At 42.5% G+C, this 17,312-nt stretch overlaps 1 protein-coding gene across 13 annotated transcripts in view; it reads right to left on the bottom strand.

The window, feature by feature from the left end:
- The window catches only part of EBF1 (early B-cell factor 1), a 395,190-nt gene that overhangs the window by 18,422 nt on the left and 359,456 nt on the right, over window positions 1-17,312 (bottom strand). For all 13 annotated transcript variants that reach the window (XM_021076598.1, XM_021076599.1, XM_021076597.1 and 10 more), the window contains one exon: window positions 16,275-16,363. In XM_021076598.1, the coding sequence (XP_020932257.1) occupies window positions 16,275-16,363 (89 nt within the window). The remainder of the gene's footprint in view (window positions 1-16,274; window positions 16,364-17,312) is intronic.

Here is a 17,312-nt window from a genome sequence, read left to right as displayed (position 1 = left end):
TTAAAGGCAGTAGCTTTGGGGAACTCCAGAATGGCGTTAAATCACCCATTTATCCCCCTTCACAGACACACTTAATCAAGTCAAAAGGTGAGCATCATTCGTACTTGCAAGATAAAATATATCACTCGATAGTCTGCCATAAGCACGATAGAGCACTCATATGTTTATTGCCAAATACAATGGCGAGGTCATTTACTAGATTACTATAATCGATGTCAGTTGGTACATGCTATGAATCCCTAAGATGTGTTTATTTTGCACTTAATTGCTTATTCCAGGAACCATGACCTTATCAGGCAGGTCATTTTCAAGGGATTTCCAATCAATCTTCAGCTACCAGAAGCATGTAGCGTTAAACTTCTTTTGTTTATCTCCTGTGTGCGGCAGAGTCATGATATAAGGAGGTGATGGAGTAAACCCACGTACTGTTTTGTCAGAGGCTCTTACAAAAGAATTCTCCTGCCCCTGGAAGCTCCCTCTGCACCAATTTTCATGACTGGCAGAGTCTTTCTTGTATAGCAATTCTTTGCTATTTCAGTACTGTTTGTCATTTTTCCCATTTGCTCATTTATCCTCATCCTAGATACATGCTCTGCTGTTCACTCCAGTCAAAGAAAAAAAAAATGTCTCCTTTGCCTTGAGGTGGGCTTCCATATTTAGCTAGCATGCTTGTTTCTAATAATATAGGGCACTCGACAAAAGTGTGTGGCGGTAATTTTTTTTTTCATTCCAACCATAAGAAATCGTTCCCTCTTCATTCTGCCCTAATTTTCTGCAGATTCATTTATACTAGAATGTGAAAAGGAAGGTTAAGCTATAAAATGGAGGTTTATCAGAGAAGCAAACCTGAAGGCATGGTACTATTATCAGAGGTGATATGTAAGAAGATATGTTTACAATTTTTTTTTTTTTGCTGTGGATAAAGTTTCAAAAAGAAGTTTAACTTTAAATATTTGACACAATGGATTTCTGCATGGAGAAGCAGTGCTGTTCAATTTTCACATACCGCAGACGCTGATCAGAAAATAGGGATATAATTGCGTTCATTTTGCTGTCACCATAGCCTCTTCAAAATTTCTTGAACAACTCTTGAAATGACAAGCTTTTAGATACATATTAGCATTTTTCAATTTTAAATTCTCTATAATATACGGTAAAATAGTTGTCATACTGCAGTAACTACTTATGACATATATAATGTCCTAAATTCAAAAATGAGAACGAGGGGTTTTCAGTTCTCAATAAACATTTATGCTTGCCTTAAACTGCTAGGCCCCATTTAGAAAACAGTTGTTATTTTTTTCCTATAAGGAGTGAAAAACATAATCAATGGGGTTTGAATAAATACATCTGAGATAATCGCTTTTTTTTTTTTTAATGCAAGCTACAAGATAATTCACCACATTTTGTTGGCCATACTGTCTGACCACAGCAGTTAATAATTTGCTATGGCATGGGCACACTAAACCCCATCCCCAGATCAAATTCAGCTGGGCTGCCCTCGCTGAACCCTCATGGCTTTATCTGGCTCTTAGGAAAAATTAAAACAGGATCAATTTAGTTTATTTACTAAAATCTGACTTCTCTGGGTCTATAGTCCTTTATTTCTTCAAGTAAATATTTATGCCAGTTTTGGGGCTTGACAGGGAAGGTTTTTTTTTTTTTTTTTCTTTTCGCTGTAGGGAAAAAAATAACAGGTCTCCTGTTTGTCACAAGCAAGATGAGGTGCAGTTAGAAACTGCACTTGTGAACTTCAGTCTTGGAGCAGCATCACTGATAATGGAGAGCAGTGCTTCTAATTTTAAAGAATTTCTCAGAACCTGGGAGGAGGGAAGTTCAAAATAAACTCTAAAATCTCTTAAGTTTCTGCACCTGAAAAATTCCAACTATCAGTGTAGGCAATTATATTTTGGGTGATAACGTTTTTTTCAATGACATAATCCACTTATTTCTTCTTCTTCTTCTTCAATACCTGTAGCTCTCATCACCATTCAACCTTTTGAAAATGAAGCATGTGAACCTCAATTCCTAGAGCTGCCTCCTTCTTCAACCTAGGAAGCCGGGACACACTTTCCACTGGGCATGGTGCTGGAGGTGGGTCAGCACCCCAGCATTGCTGCAGACCAGCAGTCTTGAGGACCATGAACCTGGATTTCATGTCCTGGAAGTGATCCCCTTCAATGATACCTTGCCCATTTCAAAATGTCCTTCATGGTGGTATTAACTTCGGGGTTTTAAGGGAGAACCCACTTTTGTTGTGGCTCAGTTTTGCCAAAGTGATACAGCTTTTATTAGTTATTTCTGCAAATGGGAGGTGAAAGGAAATTTCTGGGTCCTCTATGAGTTAGTGCAGCAGACCTGCAAGGTGCTTGGATTTCGGTGACCAGAAAATTGCTCTCACCTCCATGTCATTACGCTCCCAGTGAACTAGCCCCCAAGCGTGTTTGTGTTGGGGATCTAATATATTGCCTTTCAATCAGAGCTGAGAGCCACTGAACACACAGACAGAACATGACGAGCAGGTCAGGAAAGCAATAAAGATTTTACAGAGCTGTCCAAGGTGCTAAATTTACTCAATAATGGCTTTGGCACCATAGTGTTAACCTCTCATTTACTACCAGTTTGAGGGACTAAATTGAAGTAGCTGACTTCATTTACCTTGAAATGTATATTTTATGACATTATGTAAGTAGATTGAAAGGGCACTGCAGTTTTAACAATTTAAAGGCTAAAGCATGTTTAAGATGAAACTTGAATATTTATTGTATATTGCACTTAAAGTATATAGAATGTTAAAATGTATTGATTAAATTTGTAAAAGGCATTATAAAAATGACAGGTAGTATAAAAGATGTATGCCTTTTAAAATCAAATTGATAGTATATGCTATCTCTTCGGTGGTCACAAGTGTAATTTTTTTGCAGTTTTAAATGGTAATTTGAAAAATCTGTAATTTCACATTAGGAAATGATTGAGCCTGGAATGTTAAAAAAAAGAGAGAGAGAGAGGGAGAGATTTCCCATAAGGGGAAGAGCTAGATGTTTCACATAATCTTTTGTCTCTGAAATTGTTCCTAAAGTCTTATTTTTTGTGACATTAGGATGGAGCATATAAGGCTCCTTCCATTCTAATATGCAATTTTAACATTTCTGAATAGAAAGAACACTTGACTAGTACTAATATCTAATTTTTCAAGGCATTTATTTGTCAGGAGAGATTTTCTCTTCTTTTCATAATGTTTAAAACGTCTCCCTGCTAGCAGTTTAAACTTCCAAGATAATTAATCCTATCCTTGGATTAAAATATACATATCGCATTGGAGAATTAAGAAGACAAATACTAGTATTCTAAATATTGAAAAGCCCCTGAATCTCCTTGTAGAGCTAATGCTTGTTCTCCAGTTTACATCCTGCATCCGACTATTGTATTCTCTCTTAAAGAAACAGCAAATGTTTACGCCTTCCAAACAACACCTTTTTGCTGACATATCCTTTCACAATTAAAACCTGTCTTTACCTATCGTACTATAACCATTGATTGTTGATTATGTGAATGGGGAGTCTAGAGAGAAGAGAAAACAGAAAACCCATACTAAATCTGTTTAGATTTAGTAGAAATATGGGGGAGATTCAGGAGTGGGGTAAGAGAAACAGTTCAAGTGTAATTGTTACAACTTTTGCTTATGTTTAGGAACCTTTGTAATCAAAATGCTGAATGGGCTACAAATAGAGAAGATTTGGCTTTACTTCCTATGTTGCAACCCCATCAATTAGCAAATAATTTTTGAGCTTCCTGTTGCCCAGTAGTCCCATTCTGATGGTACTGGTCAACTTTCAAGACACTCTGTCTTCCTGGAATTCAGGCATGGGGTTCTACAGGGGCTGCAAAAGATTTCCACCACCAGCCGGTCCTACCTTCTTTATCCAATCTTCTCTCCTTATACATCTGAAGAACTGCTCTCTGTTCTGTGTCAGCTGGTCCTCTCTGGTCTAGAAGTAGCATGCCGGGCTCTCTCCTAATGCTATACCTTCACTCATTTCGCCCTGATCCCTCCTGGAAAGCTGGCTCCAGTCTGGGGTCTTTCACACTGCCTTCCTGTCCTCTAAAGCCTGGTAATGAAGGTGGTGCTAGTAGTAGTGGTGGTAAAGAAATGGAAAAGATAGGTGCTGTTTACTGAAAGCAAAACATTAACTCTTTCAATCTTCATTTGACAAATGAGGAAACTGGGAAAGAGGGGAAACTGGGAAAGGAAAGAGAGGTCTGCCGGCTGGCCCTGAGTTCACACAGCTGATGGATGGATTCAGTCTCAGGCCTGTTGGACATCAGAGCTTGAGCTCTTCATAGCTACACTAGTCTATCAGGACTAAATTCACCTTCCCCGGGACCCCAGCTCCTAACCTCTCCCATGCCTCTAACACTCAGCATGGCACAGAAGTAGAGGCCATGGGGTCATTTTGCTCTGGTCTTAAGTGTGTTAGTCTTCATTCTCCATTAGACTGTGGGGTCTCTGAGGCCATGAACAGATCTTAATCTCCTCTAAGCCCCAAGCACAATCCTCAGCAAACCACGGCCTCTCTTGAGGAACTCTTGTTGAAGAGTTTATCCTAAGAGAGTTACTTTAAAAAGTGCATGCTTAATTGATATGAGGAAATGACTAAGTCATATATTTGGCATAGTTTATAAAACCAGAAGATTTCAAGATTTCATTTGCCTTCAGACTTTTTAATCCAATGTATAAATTCCCAAAGGGGTCAAGTCTTGATCGGGGCTGGGGGGTGGGGGGAGGTGCATGGATACCACTTTTGAAAACCGATTTTGCTCCTTCACTCCTATTGGCTTGTATGTACATTTTAATTTTGTGATTAATGTAATGAATCACGTCAGGTTCAGACAGTATCTCAAGTCATAGGCTGCTAGTAACATGAGGTTGGTCTTGATGTACATCAGCCTTTTATTACCTGTACTTTTAGGCTCTTAGAAATACTTAAGGCATTTGCACACTCTTGGGAACCAGGCATATCATGTCTGATATGCAGACATGGCTAATTCATCTTTCCTTCTGTTTCATGACAGTAAAATCTCTGAGGATTATTCACCTACCATGGGAAACTTCCCTTCAGCATCTGATCTCAAATGAGTTGCTGATAAGCTCGTATTCACTGACCCCACCTAGCCTTCCAGGGAGAAAGATGTCTAATCATAGAAAACCAAACCCATTGATAAGCCCAGGTCAATGTGTTTTGAGTACTTCAAGCCCAGATGTGCAGGGGAGATGGCCTGAACTCTCATTCAGAGCACAGAGAGGCCAGCTCATAAAGCCAGATGGGTACCGATTTACCAACACCACATTAAGTTCAAATCTCAGAATCAGATTTTTGAGACTCTAGAAACTCCCTCATAAAACCAAAGCCCAGGGATGCTTCGGTAATTTGGGAAGACAATCTGTGCTTGGAATTAGGCTCCTTCAAGTAGAAAATAATGTTTTGAGAGACATAGAAGAAAACAGAAGGTCAATGATAAGCATCAATTATCAAAGTCAAGTGGACGTGGGTGATTCTCGAGAAAGAAGTACAGTACTTTTCTGTCACTGCACATTTTGCTGACATCCATTTACCACCAATCTACTTTGCCTCATCTCAGGGATTTAAGATAACAGTGGGTCCAGCTCTCAGCAACATAAAATGAAGTGGAATAGCAAAATCACTCCTGATGCAAAGGCGATAAGCAACTACCAATGAAATCAGCATGGACTCTATTCGCCTCGTCACTCTGGAATTTACTACTGGGTCCAGATTTTTAAACACTGTGTTTATCTCACTAGCTTTTAAGTTCTAGCTTCCCCCCGACCCCCGACTTGGATATAAAAATGTGGTGACACTACTGAGTGGAAAGCCTAAAAGCCAAAAAAATTGCAAGTTTCTGGCAGCCTATTTTCCCCAGAGCTGGATGTACAATGCAATACACACTAGTTGTATGAGAGGGAATTCTGTGGAGGGTAGTTTTATATCCCAATGTCCTTTGTGTTTATTCAGCCAAATGGAAAATTCCACAATGTTAGACTTTGCATCCTAAGAAATCATATAATGAGGGCAGTGAGGGAAAAAGTAAAACAAACCAAAATAATACTGGAGCACTGTTTAGTTTTTGATCCTCTGAGACATTCCTCAAATTTTTCATTTTTTTCTGGTAATATGAACTTCTCGAAATAGAGCTTACCGCAGATCATCAGAAACCTTTAGTGTCACACTTCAAACCCTCTTTGCTCAGAAGCCCTATGACTGAGGAGAGTCACTTACATTTAGCATGGATATAATTAAACATGTTTCTGTTGAAAGGGGACTTCTCATTATGGCTAAGGACCACTTTAGAGTAAATTGAAATGGAAAGGAGGAGCAGAGATGAGGTATAGGTAGCAAGTGGTTATTTCTAGGGAGGCATAAAATGCCAAATGTGTAACAATTATATTTTACAGCCCTGCATTCTAAAGACTTCATAGCGTTTTATTATATAAGAAGCTTCAGATGAAGCTTACTGAACATTCCAGCACACACTCATTGCCTGCAGTCTTTAAAGAAAAATAAAATTCAAACCATAATCAAAATCTGCAGAAATGGCCACAACAAAGGAATTCAATATTTTGAAAAGGTCTACTGCTATTAACACAGGAATCATCGAAAGCAGGTGACTCTGGTCTAAAGAAAACGCAGGGGTTTTAGGGAGGCTTCTGAACCACCTCTAATTTTAAAGTCGATTCTGTGTTCAGATTAGACCACAGCCCTCTTACTTCTCAAACATATGATTATGTATCATTGCTCCACGTGGCTGGAGGTGCACCAGAAAGCTTCGCCTTTGTTACAAACGTGGTGAAGAGACACGGAATTAAAGTAGGTTGTAAGCTAATGCAGCTGTATCAACGTAAGACATGCTAACTTACATGATTGACTTTTACAGTGGAGAGAAAAAGGCTGTTTTCAGGCAGCTGTTATTGCCTCAATGGAAAAAAAAAAAATCAATGAAAGTGAAATGAACAAGAGATTTTGTCTGAGTTGCAGTTAATACCACTGAAGAGCTATGGATATTAAAAGGTCAACAAATAAATTAGCCAGAGTGTTATGAAATGAATGATTTGGCTTACAATTTTATTGAGTGAAAATTGTTCGCTGCCTATTAGACCAGGTAATTTTTATCTGGTGCCTCAATTACTGTTCCGTAAGCAATAATATAGTTGAAAGAGCTGTTGGTTCGATCGCATGACCTCTGAGAAGCTGGCTAGGACAGCTGACTCTACCATGATGGATAACTAAGCTTGGTCTCCACGAGGTGCCAAACCTCCCTTTCCTGCAAGGAGATCTCATAAAAGAAACATTACAGCTTGATTCATTTTACCAAAATGTTCTACTTTTCAAGTGTCAGCAGTTAAGTATAAATTGTGAAAGCAGGTATTCCTGAGAAGAGTTATGACAATGGCTTTCCCCCCTCTTTTTGGTCTCCTGGCATTCTCTTCTAAATGGTGTCATGGTAATTGGTGAATGGGAGCCTGGGGTGCTTCCCGCCACAAATACAGGGAAAAACGGTGTCTGCACCCTTGTGAATATGACCTGCTTGGAGGTACAGAGCTGAACTCGGTAACCTCTAGCTGGCTCTTCTTATTCTGATTCATTGTACTGGTTTAAGACCAACGCTCTGGGTTAGGTCCTGCTGAGTGGCCTTGGAAATCGACTTTCTGATCAGGATGAAAGTCTCTGCTTAAAGAGAAGGCTATGGACAGAGGTGCCTTTTTCAGGGGTAGGTTGTAAAGTCAGCACATGAAACAAAAACTGTCTAGAGTCAAAATTACCCTTGAAACTCTTTTAAGTTGCCAGGGCCTGGGCTCTTAGAAACACAAAAGCCAGAAATTAACTGCTTGTGTTTCTCTTTGTCTTTTGGCTGTGGCTTCCCTTTCCTGGAGGGCAAAGGAGAATAAATACAATCTGGTTTGAAAGTAAAAGGACCACTGAGTAAACAAAGGGATTAACTATCTTAGGTATATATCTGTGTATGGGTGTTTGCTGCCTGTGTACACAAATGTATGTGTGTATTTCTATTTTTGGACAAGTACGTGTAGTTCAGCTTGGGTAAGTGGTCTGTGCAGTCCAGAGCTATGCTGGATATTAAGGACATCGTCTAAGGGGGGTAAAAATATAGTTGGGTCAGTTATTATAGGTACCTCCGGATGAACGGGCTCTGTCAATGATGATTCCCAAGGCTTTACAGATGGTACTGGCTGTAACTGCAATTAAAATCCACTGCCTCGAGACTGCCGGAGCTCCATTCTTATTACTCCAGTGCTTAATTGAAGTGTTACTCAAGGCTGAAAATAGTAACCACAGCCCCGGTCAGAGATCTCCTCCAGTCTCTGTTTCTAAGGGCTTCGGTCCTTAAGGGGGAGGAGGGGCGTGGGGTGGTTAGGAGGCAGAAATGAGTTAGCCCCTCGTTCCTCCTGTGACTTCCCCTTGAACCAATGAGTTGTTACATCCGAGGCCCTTCTTCACTAGCCAGGTGTGATCCGAAGAAGGTTAAACGTAGTCAAGAACACAGTGTTAAAAAAGAACTTGAAGGAGGTTCCAGAATTCAGCAGTTGGAGGAACCAGCATCCATCCCTCCCACCATGGCTCTGCAACTAAAGAGACTCATCTCCCAGGTTTGCAGGTGTTTTTAATTCCTGCTGCCATGTCCCCTGGCTCAGCCATTGGGTCACTACTTCCAGTCTCAGCTACCACTTCCCTCTTCCACCCGGCCAAGCTCCAGGGATTTTTAAAGATCAGTTTGCAAAATAGTCTTTTTTCTTAAACTTCCCTTTTCTTAATTCTAGAAGGCAGTGTCCAGGGATACAGGCTCTGGAGTGCAGTAGAGGTGGCTCAGATCCATGCTCTGCCATTCGTTAGCATTGAAACCACATGCCTCCATCTCGTCATCTGTAAAGTAGGGTTAAGACCAGCACCTGGATCAGGAGACCTACGGTGAGTGTTTACTGAGCCATAGGCAGCAATAATATTGATAACTCTCTCACTTATTTCCCGGAGAGCTTTGGCAAATGTTACGCATCGTTAGCATCAGTGGGTATTATGTGTCTCAACTGCTGCTTAGGATGCAATCCTATTTGCAAAACACTGTGACAGATTCTGAACAGACTAATGGCGAGGAAGTTTGGTGAGGTAAATACACCTCCACTGACCAGCTGCGGGAATTGTTCTCTCTGAGCCTCAGTTTACTCAGCTCTAAAATGGGCACGACTCGATTGTGACCAACAGAGGAACCTCCTGTAAAGTCAGTCAAGATAAAAATAGTCTAAAAAGTGAGAACTGTAACTTTTGTGGAGGTCATGGCCTTTTTAATGAAGCTAAAATCTCCTACTCCAGAAAAATAATATGTGTGCGCATACTTGTAACACACACACATACATACCCAATTCTATACACAATTTCAGGGGTGCACAGAACTGGGCTAAACTCCCCTGATAAAAGAAACATAAGTGGGAGGGGACACCAAGCCCCGAAATGGAGCATATTATCAAAACAGGGAAGTCGAATTTTCAAGTTTTCTGGCAGATATGGGGGGGAAAGGAACTGCATTCCATACCTTGTGCTCCTGACAAGGGAATGCAGAGACAACATGATTTTTGGAATCAAACTCAGGCATGCCTTCCCTGAGAGCTGAATATATTGTATGATTTGCTTTGGTTGTTGTAATTTTTTGTTTGAGTCATTTTGGTTGCTGAATATAATGTTAACAGAGCATCCTGAAATTTAAAAAAAGATAAATAAACAAATAGGACAAGAGCACGGCCAGTGTCAGAGCATGGAAGATAAAAGACGTGGAGTTTTTCTGTATCCTTTTCTGAAACCCTTAGTCATCCCCTTTTCTGCTAACAGGCAACGTGGTTATGCAAAGATTTCTTATTTGTGTTTTCACTGATGCAACTGCAGGTTTTGAATTACAGATAGTCTTTGCATAAAGACTAAAACAATAAAAGCATAATTAGAATACATGGTATACAGCCGACTCCAGTTTTATTTTGCCCCAGCTCTGTATTCATGATAAATCGCTAAACACGAACGCTCTTTAGGGAGGGTGATTTTGGGTCTCATCTCTCCATTGAGCAAAAACAGTGCCTATGACTGGAGTGTGAATTTCAATTCTGCAAGTGTACAGTGGAACTGAATAATATTTGGCACAATGCGGTGCACAACCGAGCCACTAAATGGCTGATTTACTAAATTATTATTAGATGAGCCCTTGCTGTTCCAAATGAAAGTGCAGTCACTGTCTTCCTTCATGGTGTGTTCAAATTGTTCTGTGTTTAAATATTCAGCATGAGGCTAATGTGAACTGATGAACTGAGACTATAAACATTCACTTTCAATACAGAGAGAGCGACAGAGATGAAACATATCATGTGGCCTGCGGAGGTGAAAATGGTTTATATTTAAGGATGTTGCTGCCTACTTCCATTACTTTAAGGCACTCTTAATTAGCATGGTGTTGGAAATGACTAATTCCCATGTACAGGAAGAGCAGGCTCACACGGAGGCCGAGATTTTTTCACACACCAGTGAAGGAGAAGCTACCATGAGGATACGCGGTCTGTGTGGTGCAGCACCTTTGAGTTTTATTCATGGCGGAAGAGTCACGTGTTTGCTGGGAAAACTATAGTTTCTGACATTCAGTGTGTCTTTTTCTTGATGCACCCAAAGGGTCTGCAATCCATCCTCACTACCATCTATGCCTCTGCAACCCACCTCCCTCGCCATCTACCGCCTCCTTCACCATGCACTTCTACGCCGCCTACTCCGAGGCCACCCTATCACCTCCGTCTCCATCTCAGCGGCTTCTTTACTGACACCTGCTGGAATGAAGAATAACCCTTTGCTCCTTGGACAAAGATAACCCCTCCTGCTTCCTCCCCTTTGAGGGCAGTTATAGGCAAGCACTTAAAATACTGTGATCACTTACAGTAGATTAGAATTTTTTATTGGTGCCGTGTTGCCATAACAACACGAAGACAGCAGATGACTTAAGCTAAGCTTGCAAAGCAAAAGGCTGCTCATCTGGCAGTTAAAATGAATACAGTTCATTTCACAAGTTTCCCATATGGACTCTTAGTGTATGGTAATGAGGAGACCATATGGTGAGAGAAAATGCACTGAGAACAATTGGGTTCCACTGGCTGAGTGGGAAGTGGGGAAAGAAAACCCGGGTGAGAGATTCTGGTGTGTGTGTGTGCTCTCTGGGTTCAAGGTTTGGTTGAGGTTTGTTTGGGTTCTGGGTTTGGGGTGGTTGTTTTCCACAGGGGTTTCGCGTTGCTTAATCTGTTCCTTAATATGTCGGCTGTGTGAAATGACAAACATCTTGCAAATTTTGCAATATCATTCATCACAAACTGTCAGCAGTGTTTGCAAATCTGACTTGCAAGATCTTTTAAATGTGTTGTTCTTAAAAGGCAACAGTACTAAGTTTTTAGACAAAGTGCAGGAAAATTTAAGCACTTGTGACAAGCAGAAACATTAACAGTAATCATTTTTAAAACACTTGCATCTTTTGCCTGCATGTTTAGCTGTAAATAATGCTAGAATGTATAAAAGCTTTAAAGTAAAAATGTAATAAATACTTTTTATTATGTTTCATAAAGGGTAGAAAATGCAGCGAGCCATGTGTATGTGTTATCTATACTCGCAGATATAAGGGGATGAAGAGTCCCCACTCTCCTTACTCTTCACCAGATTGGAAACCGGTGAGGACAGCTTGAAAAAGGCTCTAAAGTCAATTCTGTACTATACATGCTTCATAAAAGATGAATATAAATGCATTAGTTAGACACGGTGAGCTAAATTAGAAGGTCAGGCAGGGCTGGGAGGGCTGAAAAATCACACAACCAATGAGTGTAATTACTCTTTTTTAAGTCTATTAAGTGGTGTTGTTCTATCAAGGCTCAGGGGTATAGGACATGAAGAACAAGATAAAGTAATGTGTATTTATTACTCCCACTGGATCAATTTACCAGATATTTTCAGCTCCATAAAGCAAAATACACAAATGCTGCCTTTGTTACTTTTCTCAAACTGCTTTATTTTCTCTGCAAGAGGGATGGGCTCTTGGAGAAAAAAAAAAGCACGTGTGCCCTGCGGAGGCCCCCATGCCAACCCCTCTCGGAGGGGAAAGGAGAGGAAGCTGATGAGAGTCCACGTAGGATGGGGCTCAGGTGAGGCAAAGGGACAGGAGAGAGAGGCTGGTCATTTCAAGGCAGAATTATTCAGGTTTCCAGACCTGGGAGAGCAAATGGGAACTTGATGCCCTGAGGCTGAGGACATGGCTGTGGATCTCAGCTTTCCCGTTTGCTTGCTGTGAAGTGGGAGCATGCCTGCCACCTGGGAACTCTGGGAACTCTGACCTTGGAAATGGGGAGGGGCCACCTTGCAAGGCATAGCAGCCCCCCTTCACTGAAGCCTCGCTGTGTGCCAGAGAGACCTCTCGGCATAAATTATCTGATTATCACCCATCAGCCACGCAGTGGAACAGCTGGTGACAAAGGAGAAAGCTGAGGCTGGGAAAAGGAGGCAGTGCCCTGAGCAGTGCCTCTGGTTTTCAAAGTCCACGTCCACCTGACCCTAGAGCCCATTCTCATCAGCCTCTCTGCTCTGAGGCCATGCCAGGTACCCAGTAGGCATGCTCCCTGGGACTCACCACTAACCTGAGGACACCAGCCAAGCCCATTGCCTTTGCATTAATGCTCACTAGCCACTCAGGAAGACAACTAACAAATGGAAAGGGGACAGAGACACCTCTGGCCTTCAAGCAGAGACCACTCCTTGCTCAGTGTTTTTGGAAAGGCCTCTCAGCATCTCCGAGTTTCTGACTGGCCGTAGTCCCCATGCCTGTCACCTCTATGTTCTAAGAAAAGTCAACCTTCCTCCCCAAGCTGGTCACACGTTCCTCTCCCTCCTTCCAGGATCGAGAAAGAAAAGGCAAGTCTGTACAACACAGAATAGAACACTGCCACTTAAAACCCTTTGCCTGACCTTCTCCACGTGCTCATGGAAAAGGAAACCAAAACACATCTGGGGTTAGCATAATTACAGTAGTTTACATTTGTGTGTACAGCCACTATCACTGATGGTGACTTTTCAGGGACAAATCCTTTACAAAGAAGGATTCGGCTCGCTCCCATTTTCTCATTTGGCAAATGGGAATGAAGTCTGCTTTCTTGACTTCTCTCACAAGTGGGGTGCCAATGAAACAAAGCACGGACAAGTTCTTTGAAAATGCACAAGCCAGTATACAAAGACATATTATTATGGAAAGCTGTCTGCTCCGTCTTTGGAGCAGTTTCATTTGACGGGATATGTGGGTGGTTGTATGAATCTAGCTTTGTCTATTCACAAACACATGGGTTTAATAAAGTGGAGTTTGTTTTTTAAGGTGTGTGGTCCACGGCTCACTGAAACACTCCTGTTTGACAAACACTGACCATGCTTCTAAGAAAGGCGGGGCCCGTTTTCATCCCCCGAACAATGGACAGCAGGAGTATAAATCTCCCAAGTGCACAGGAATACCCCGTGCTGGCTCCATCCGCCACTTCCTGACCCTGCTCTTGACCTCTCACTCCACCTTCACATTCAGAGCCAAGAGGACACCACTCTGATGTGAGTCACACAGAGAGCTTCCTGGCGTGGGCTCTGGCCAAAGTCCCTGCACGGTCAAGTGGCTGGATGCAAGTGGGGGGAGTGTTTCCTTAACACACCGGCCCATTGTGCCCTTGATTATTCTTCCCCAGCCCAGGAAAACCGGGCTGGGGAATTTCACCATCAGGCCACCGGGGACGAGGGGACACGTGCCTATGCTATTTGTTCCGGCATTTCTGAACGTGATGGGCAACTGTGAAAATGTTTTTGAAAGTCAGTATGCAAGGCTCAACCACGTATTCCTGTTTCTCTCTTTTCTGTAGGAATAAGGAAAGTACCGCTTGGTTGCTTTAGACCTCCTCAACCATTAAACCAAATTTGTCTCTTATTTTTCAATAAATATTTATACAGCGGCAATTGTGGGCCAGAAACTATGCCGAGGCACCCACGGGATTCCTTCTTTTTATCCTTGTGTGATCCCAGTGAAGTCAGCATGATTATTTCACCCCCACTGGATCGAGGAAGAAACCGAGGTACGGAAGATAAACCTTCCACTCCGCTGCTGACCAGGAGTAGGAACTCCTGCCTGCAGAGCTTGGTGAGGCAAGCACTCGGAAGCCAAGGTCCCACACTCACTCAATCGGTCAACAGTCCCAGCTACCTTTTCGTGAGTGCTAACTAAGTGATTAAAACAACCCACGGAGTAGGAAACATTACCGTGTCCATTTGACAGAGGAGGAAGTGAAGGCACAGAGAGGTCAAGCATTTTGAGCCGGACTGCAGAGCTGCTTGGTGCTGTGGCTCTGAATTCCCCTCCCCCAGTCTGACTCACCAGCCCCCTCTGTGGACTCTAGAGACAGCAAATGCCCAAGGAAAGGGTGAAAGTGGCCCCCAAATGGAAACAGTGGAGACAATCTGGCAATGTACTGGTGGCTACTTTCTAGGCATGGACCACTGGCTGGACACACATTATTTACAACTTTGTGCTATAAAAGTGCTGATTATCATCCCATAGGAAATGCATGGGAGCTGGGTGCTTGCCAAAGGAACCTAAAGGTAATTCTCTCCATGGCTCATCTATGCTGTGGAAGGAGAGGGTCATTTACTACTAAGAGTAAGTCAGGGTAAAAGGTAAGGGCGTGGAAGATGCAGGCCCCTTTCAAAGACAAGGATGTGAACAGACCAAGACATCACTGATGTCTTCCTTGGGTAAAATGCTCTCAAGAAGGTTTTCCAAGGTGAGCAGTGCTCAGTGGGAGTAAGGCTGTTACGGGAATGCACGGTTGAGACTGAAAGCTACGTGGTTCTTCCCCTGGAGTCTAGGAGAGGACAGATTTTGCTGGTTGCAGTTCTCTCTCTCTCTCTGGTCAAGTAGCACCCCTCACCAACCCCCCAGCCCCTCACGTCTGGGCCTCAGTTTTGGGGGGCAGCCTTCTCCTGGACAAGGCCTATTCTGACAGGTGGCTCTGCCCCCCAGGGCCACCGGCCCACAGCTAACATTGGTGATGGTGAACTGATCCCCCAAAGAGTCGCTGATCTGGGAAGGATGCCAACTTCATTTTTAGATGTGTTTTATAAGGAGAAACAGACCTGGAAAAGACCTATCTCCAGGCATACTGTGGCATGGAGAGGCCCTCTCATTTACTTAGTTTATACTAGTTTGCACTTGTGTAGTGAATGAAATTTCCTTTTCCTGTCAGTAAACAGGGAATGGTGGCTCGACTAATTCTGTTCTTCGAACTTTAGCATTTAATTGTTCTCTCCTCTGAGTCTTCCTAGGATGTTGGTTGTTGCACTTCTGTCAAATAATATTATTTGGTCCTTTTTTGTTAAATAATATTGTTATGTGTGGCACTGTGAATGGCTGTCCCTCCCACATAGAGCCTTGGGTACAGAGATGGGAATATTTGCAACATCGACAACAGGTACAGAATAGAAACCAATAAATGTGAATTTCCTTTTTGCTGCATTGGCAATCAATGAGGTATGGCTGCATGACATATGTTTCTCAGTCTTGCATTTGTGTCTAATTTCTCCCAATTGTGCCTCCCTTTCTTATTACATGAGATGCCTCCAGAGGTGAAAAGGCTCATGTCTTAGCTGCCCTCTGCCAATGTGTATGCCAAGATCTGTCAACATGTTTTCTTTTGAGCTCTAGCTGCTCTCCCCTCACTAAGAATAAGTAAAGATCCTCTGAGGGTAGAAAATCAATGTTCTTTTTCCCTCTTGAGAATTGACATGATGTAATGATTAATAACCTGGACTTGGGCTGTATGGTTCAAATCTCACCTTAGCAGTTTACATGCTGTGTGACCTTGGGCAAATGATTTAACCTCTCTTGGGTTATTTTTTCTCTAAACTAGAGGTAGTAATAGTACCAACCTCAGAAGGGTTTTGAGAGGAAGAAGTGACATCCATAAAAATAAGTACAACCTTACCTGGCATGTAAGTGCTTGCTGATTTCATCCTTGCTTACCTTCAAATACCAAACACACAAAGCATAAAAACTACTGGGTCTCTTATCTATGAACTAATTTCTACCAATGGCCAAGTTTTCTGCCAGTCACCCAAGCCCACATTTCCAGAGACTATAACCCAAAGAGGAAGTATCCTGACCTTTGGCAAACGCTCAGGGTCACCAGGGTGCCGGGGAATAACCTTCTGTAACCTCTGGAAGCCATAATCGATGGTGGGTTCATTGAGGGCTGCAATGAAGAAGTCACACAATTAGAACAATGTTCAAGAAATACAACAGTACATGATTTGCAACACCGACGGTTTAGAAATAACTGGGAAGTCCCAAATTTAAGTGATACTTGTCAAGTGGCTCATAAAACGGCTGGACGAATGATCCCTTTTGGTGAATGTTTCCACCATTGCTTCTGCTGTTGACCACGGTAGGGAAGGACTCACAAGAACATGAGCAGCAGGTCTCAAACCCTGCTCTTCTGACCGAGTTCTCGATTCCTTACATTGTTGAAAATAGAAAGTAAAATGGAACTTGATGTGACGTTTTAGTATTCCCTTTAGGATTCAGAAGCTTGGGTCAGAACACAGCAGGGCTTGTCCAAGGGTACCCACAGTTGTAAATCACAGAATTCAAAGTATTTGATTAGCTACAAAATCTCCAATAGGCCTCAGCTGATACACTATGTCAATGCCATCTGTGGCAATTAAGCCTGCAAGAGTGCAGAGAGAGGCAGGGGAGATCAGATCTTCCCAGTGTGGAAAGCCTATCCTGCCCTCAATGGAGTCCAAAAAGAGACAGGTATGGAGAATAAAATTCCCTTGGTCCAACACCCTCACGTCTAAGGCAACAGACTTCTTCACCAACATCCATATTATTTCAGGAAAAGTGCTAACCTCTATGGAGCACTAGCTTAGAACAGCTGGGTCTCAGGGAAGAAATCCTTTTGTTTTCTGCTTTTTAGGGCTGCACCTGCGGCATATGGAAGTTCGCAGACGAGAGGTTGAATCATGAGCTACAGCTGCTGGCCTACACCACAGCCACAGCAACTCAGGATCCCAGCTCTAATCTGTGACCTATACCACAGCCATAGCACCAGATCCAAGCCTCATCTGCAACCTACACCACAGCTCACGGCAATGCCAGATCCTTAACCCACTGAGCGAGGCCAGAGATCAAACCCGCAT

Source organism: Sus scrofa, chromosome 16 (assembly GCF_000003025.6).
Source record: "Sus scrofa isolate TJ Tabasco breed Duroc chromosome 16, Sscrofa11.1, whole genome shotgun sequence".
Classification (NCBI taxonomy): Eukaryota; Metazoa; Chordata; class Mammalia; order Artiodactyla; family Suidae; genus Sus; species Sus scrofa.
The sequence above is the reverse complement of the archived record's forward strand: the minus strand, read 5'-3'. Positions and strand labels throughout refer to the sequence as shown.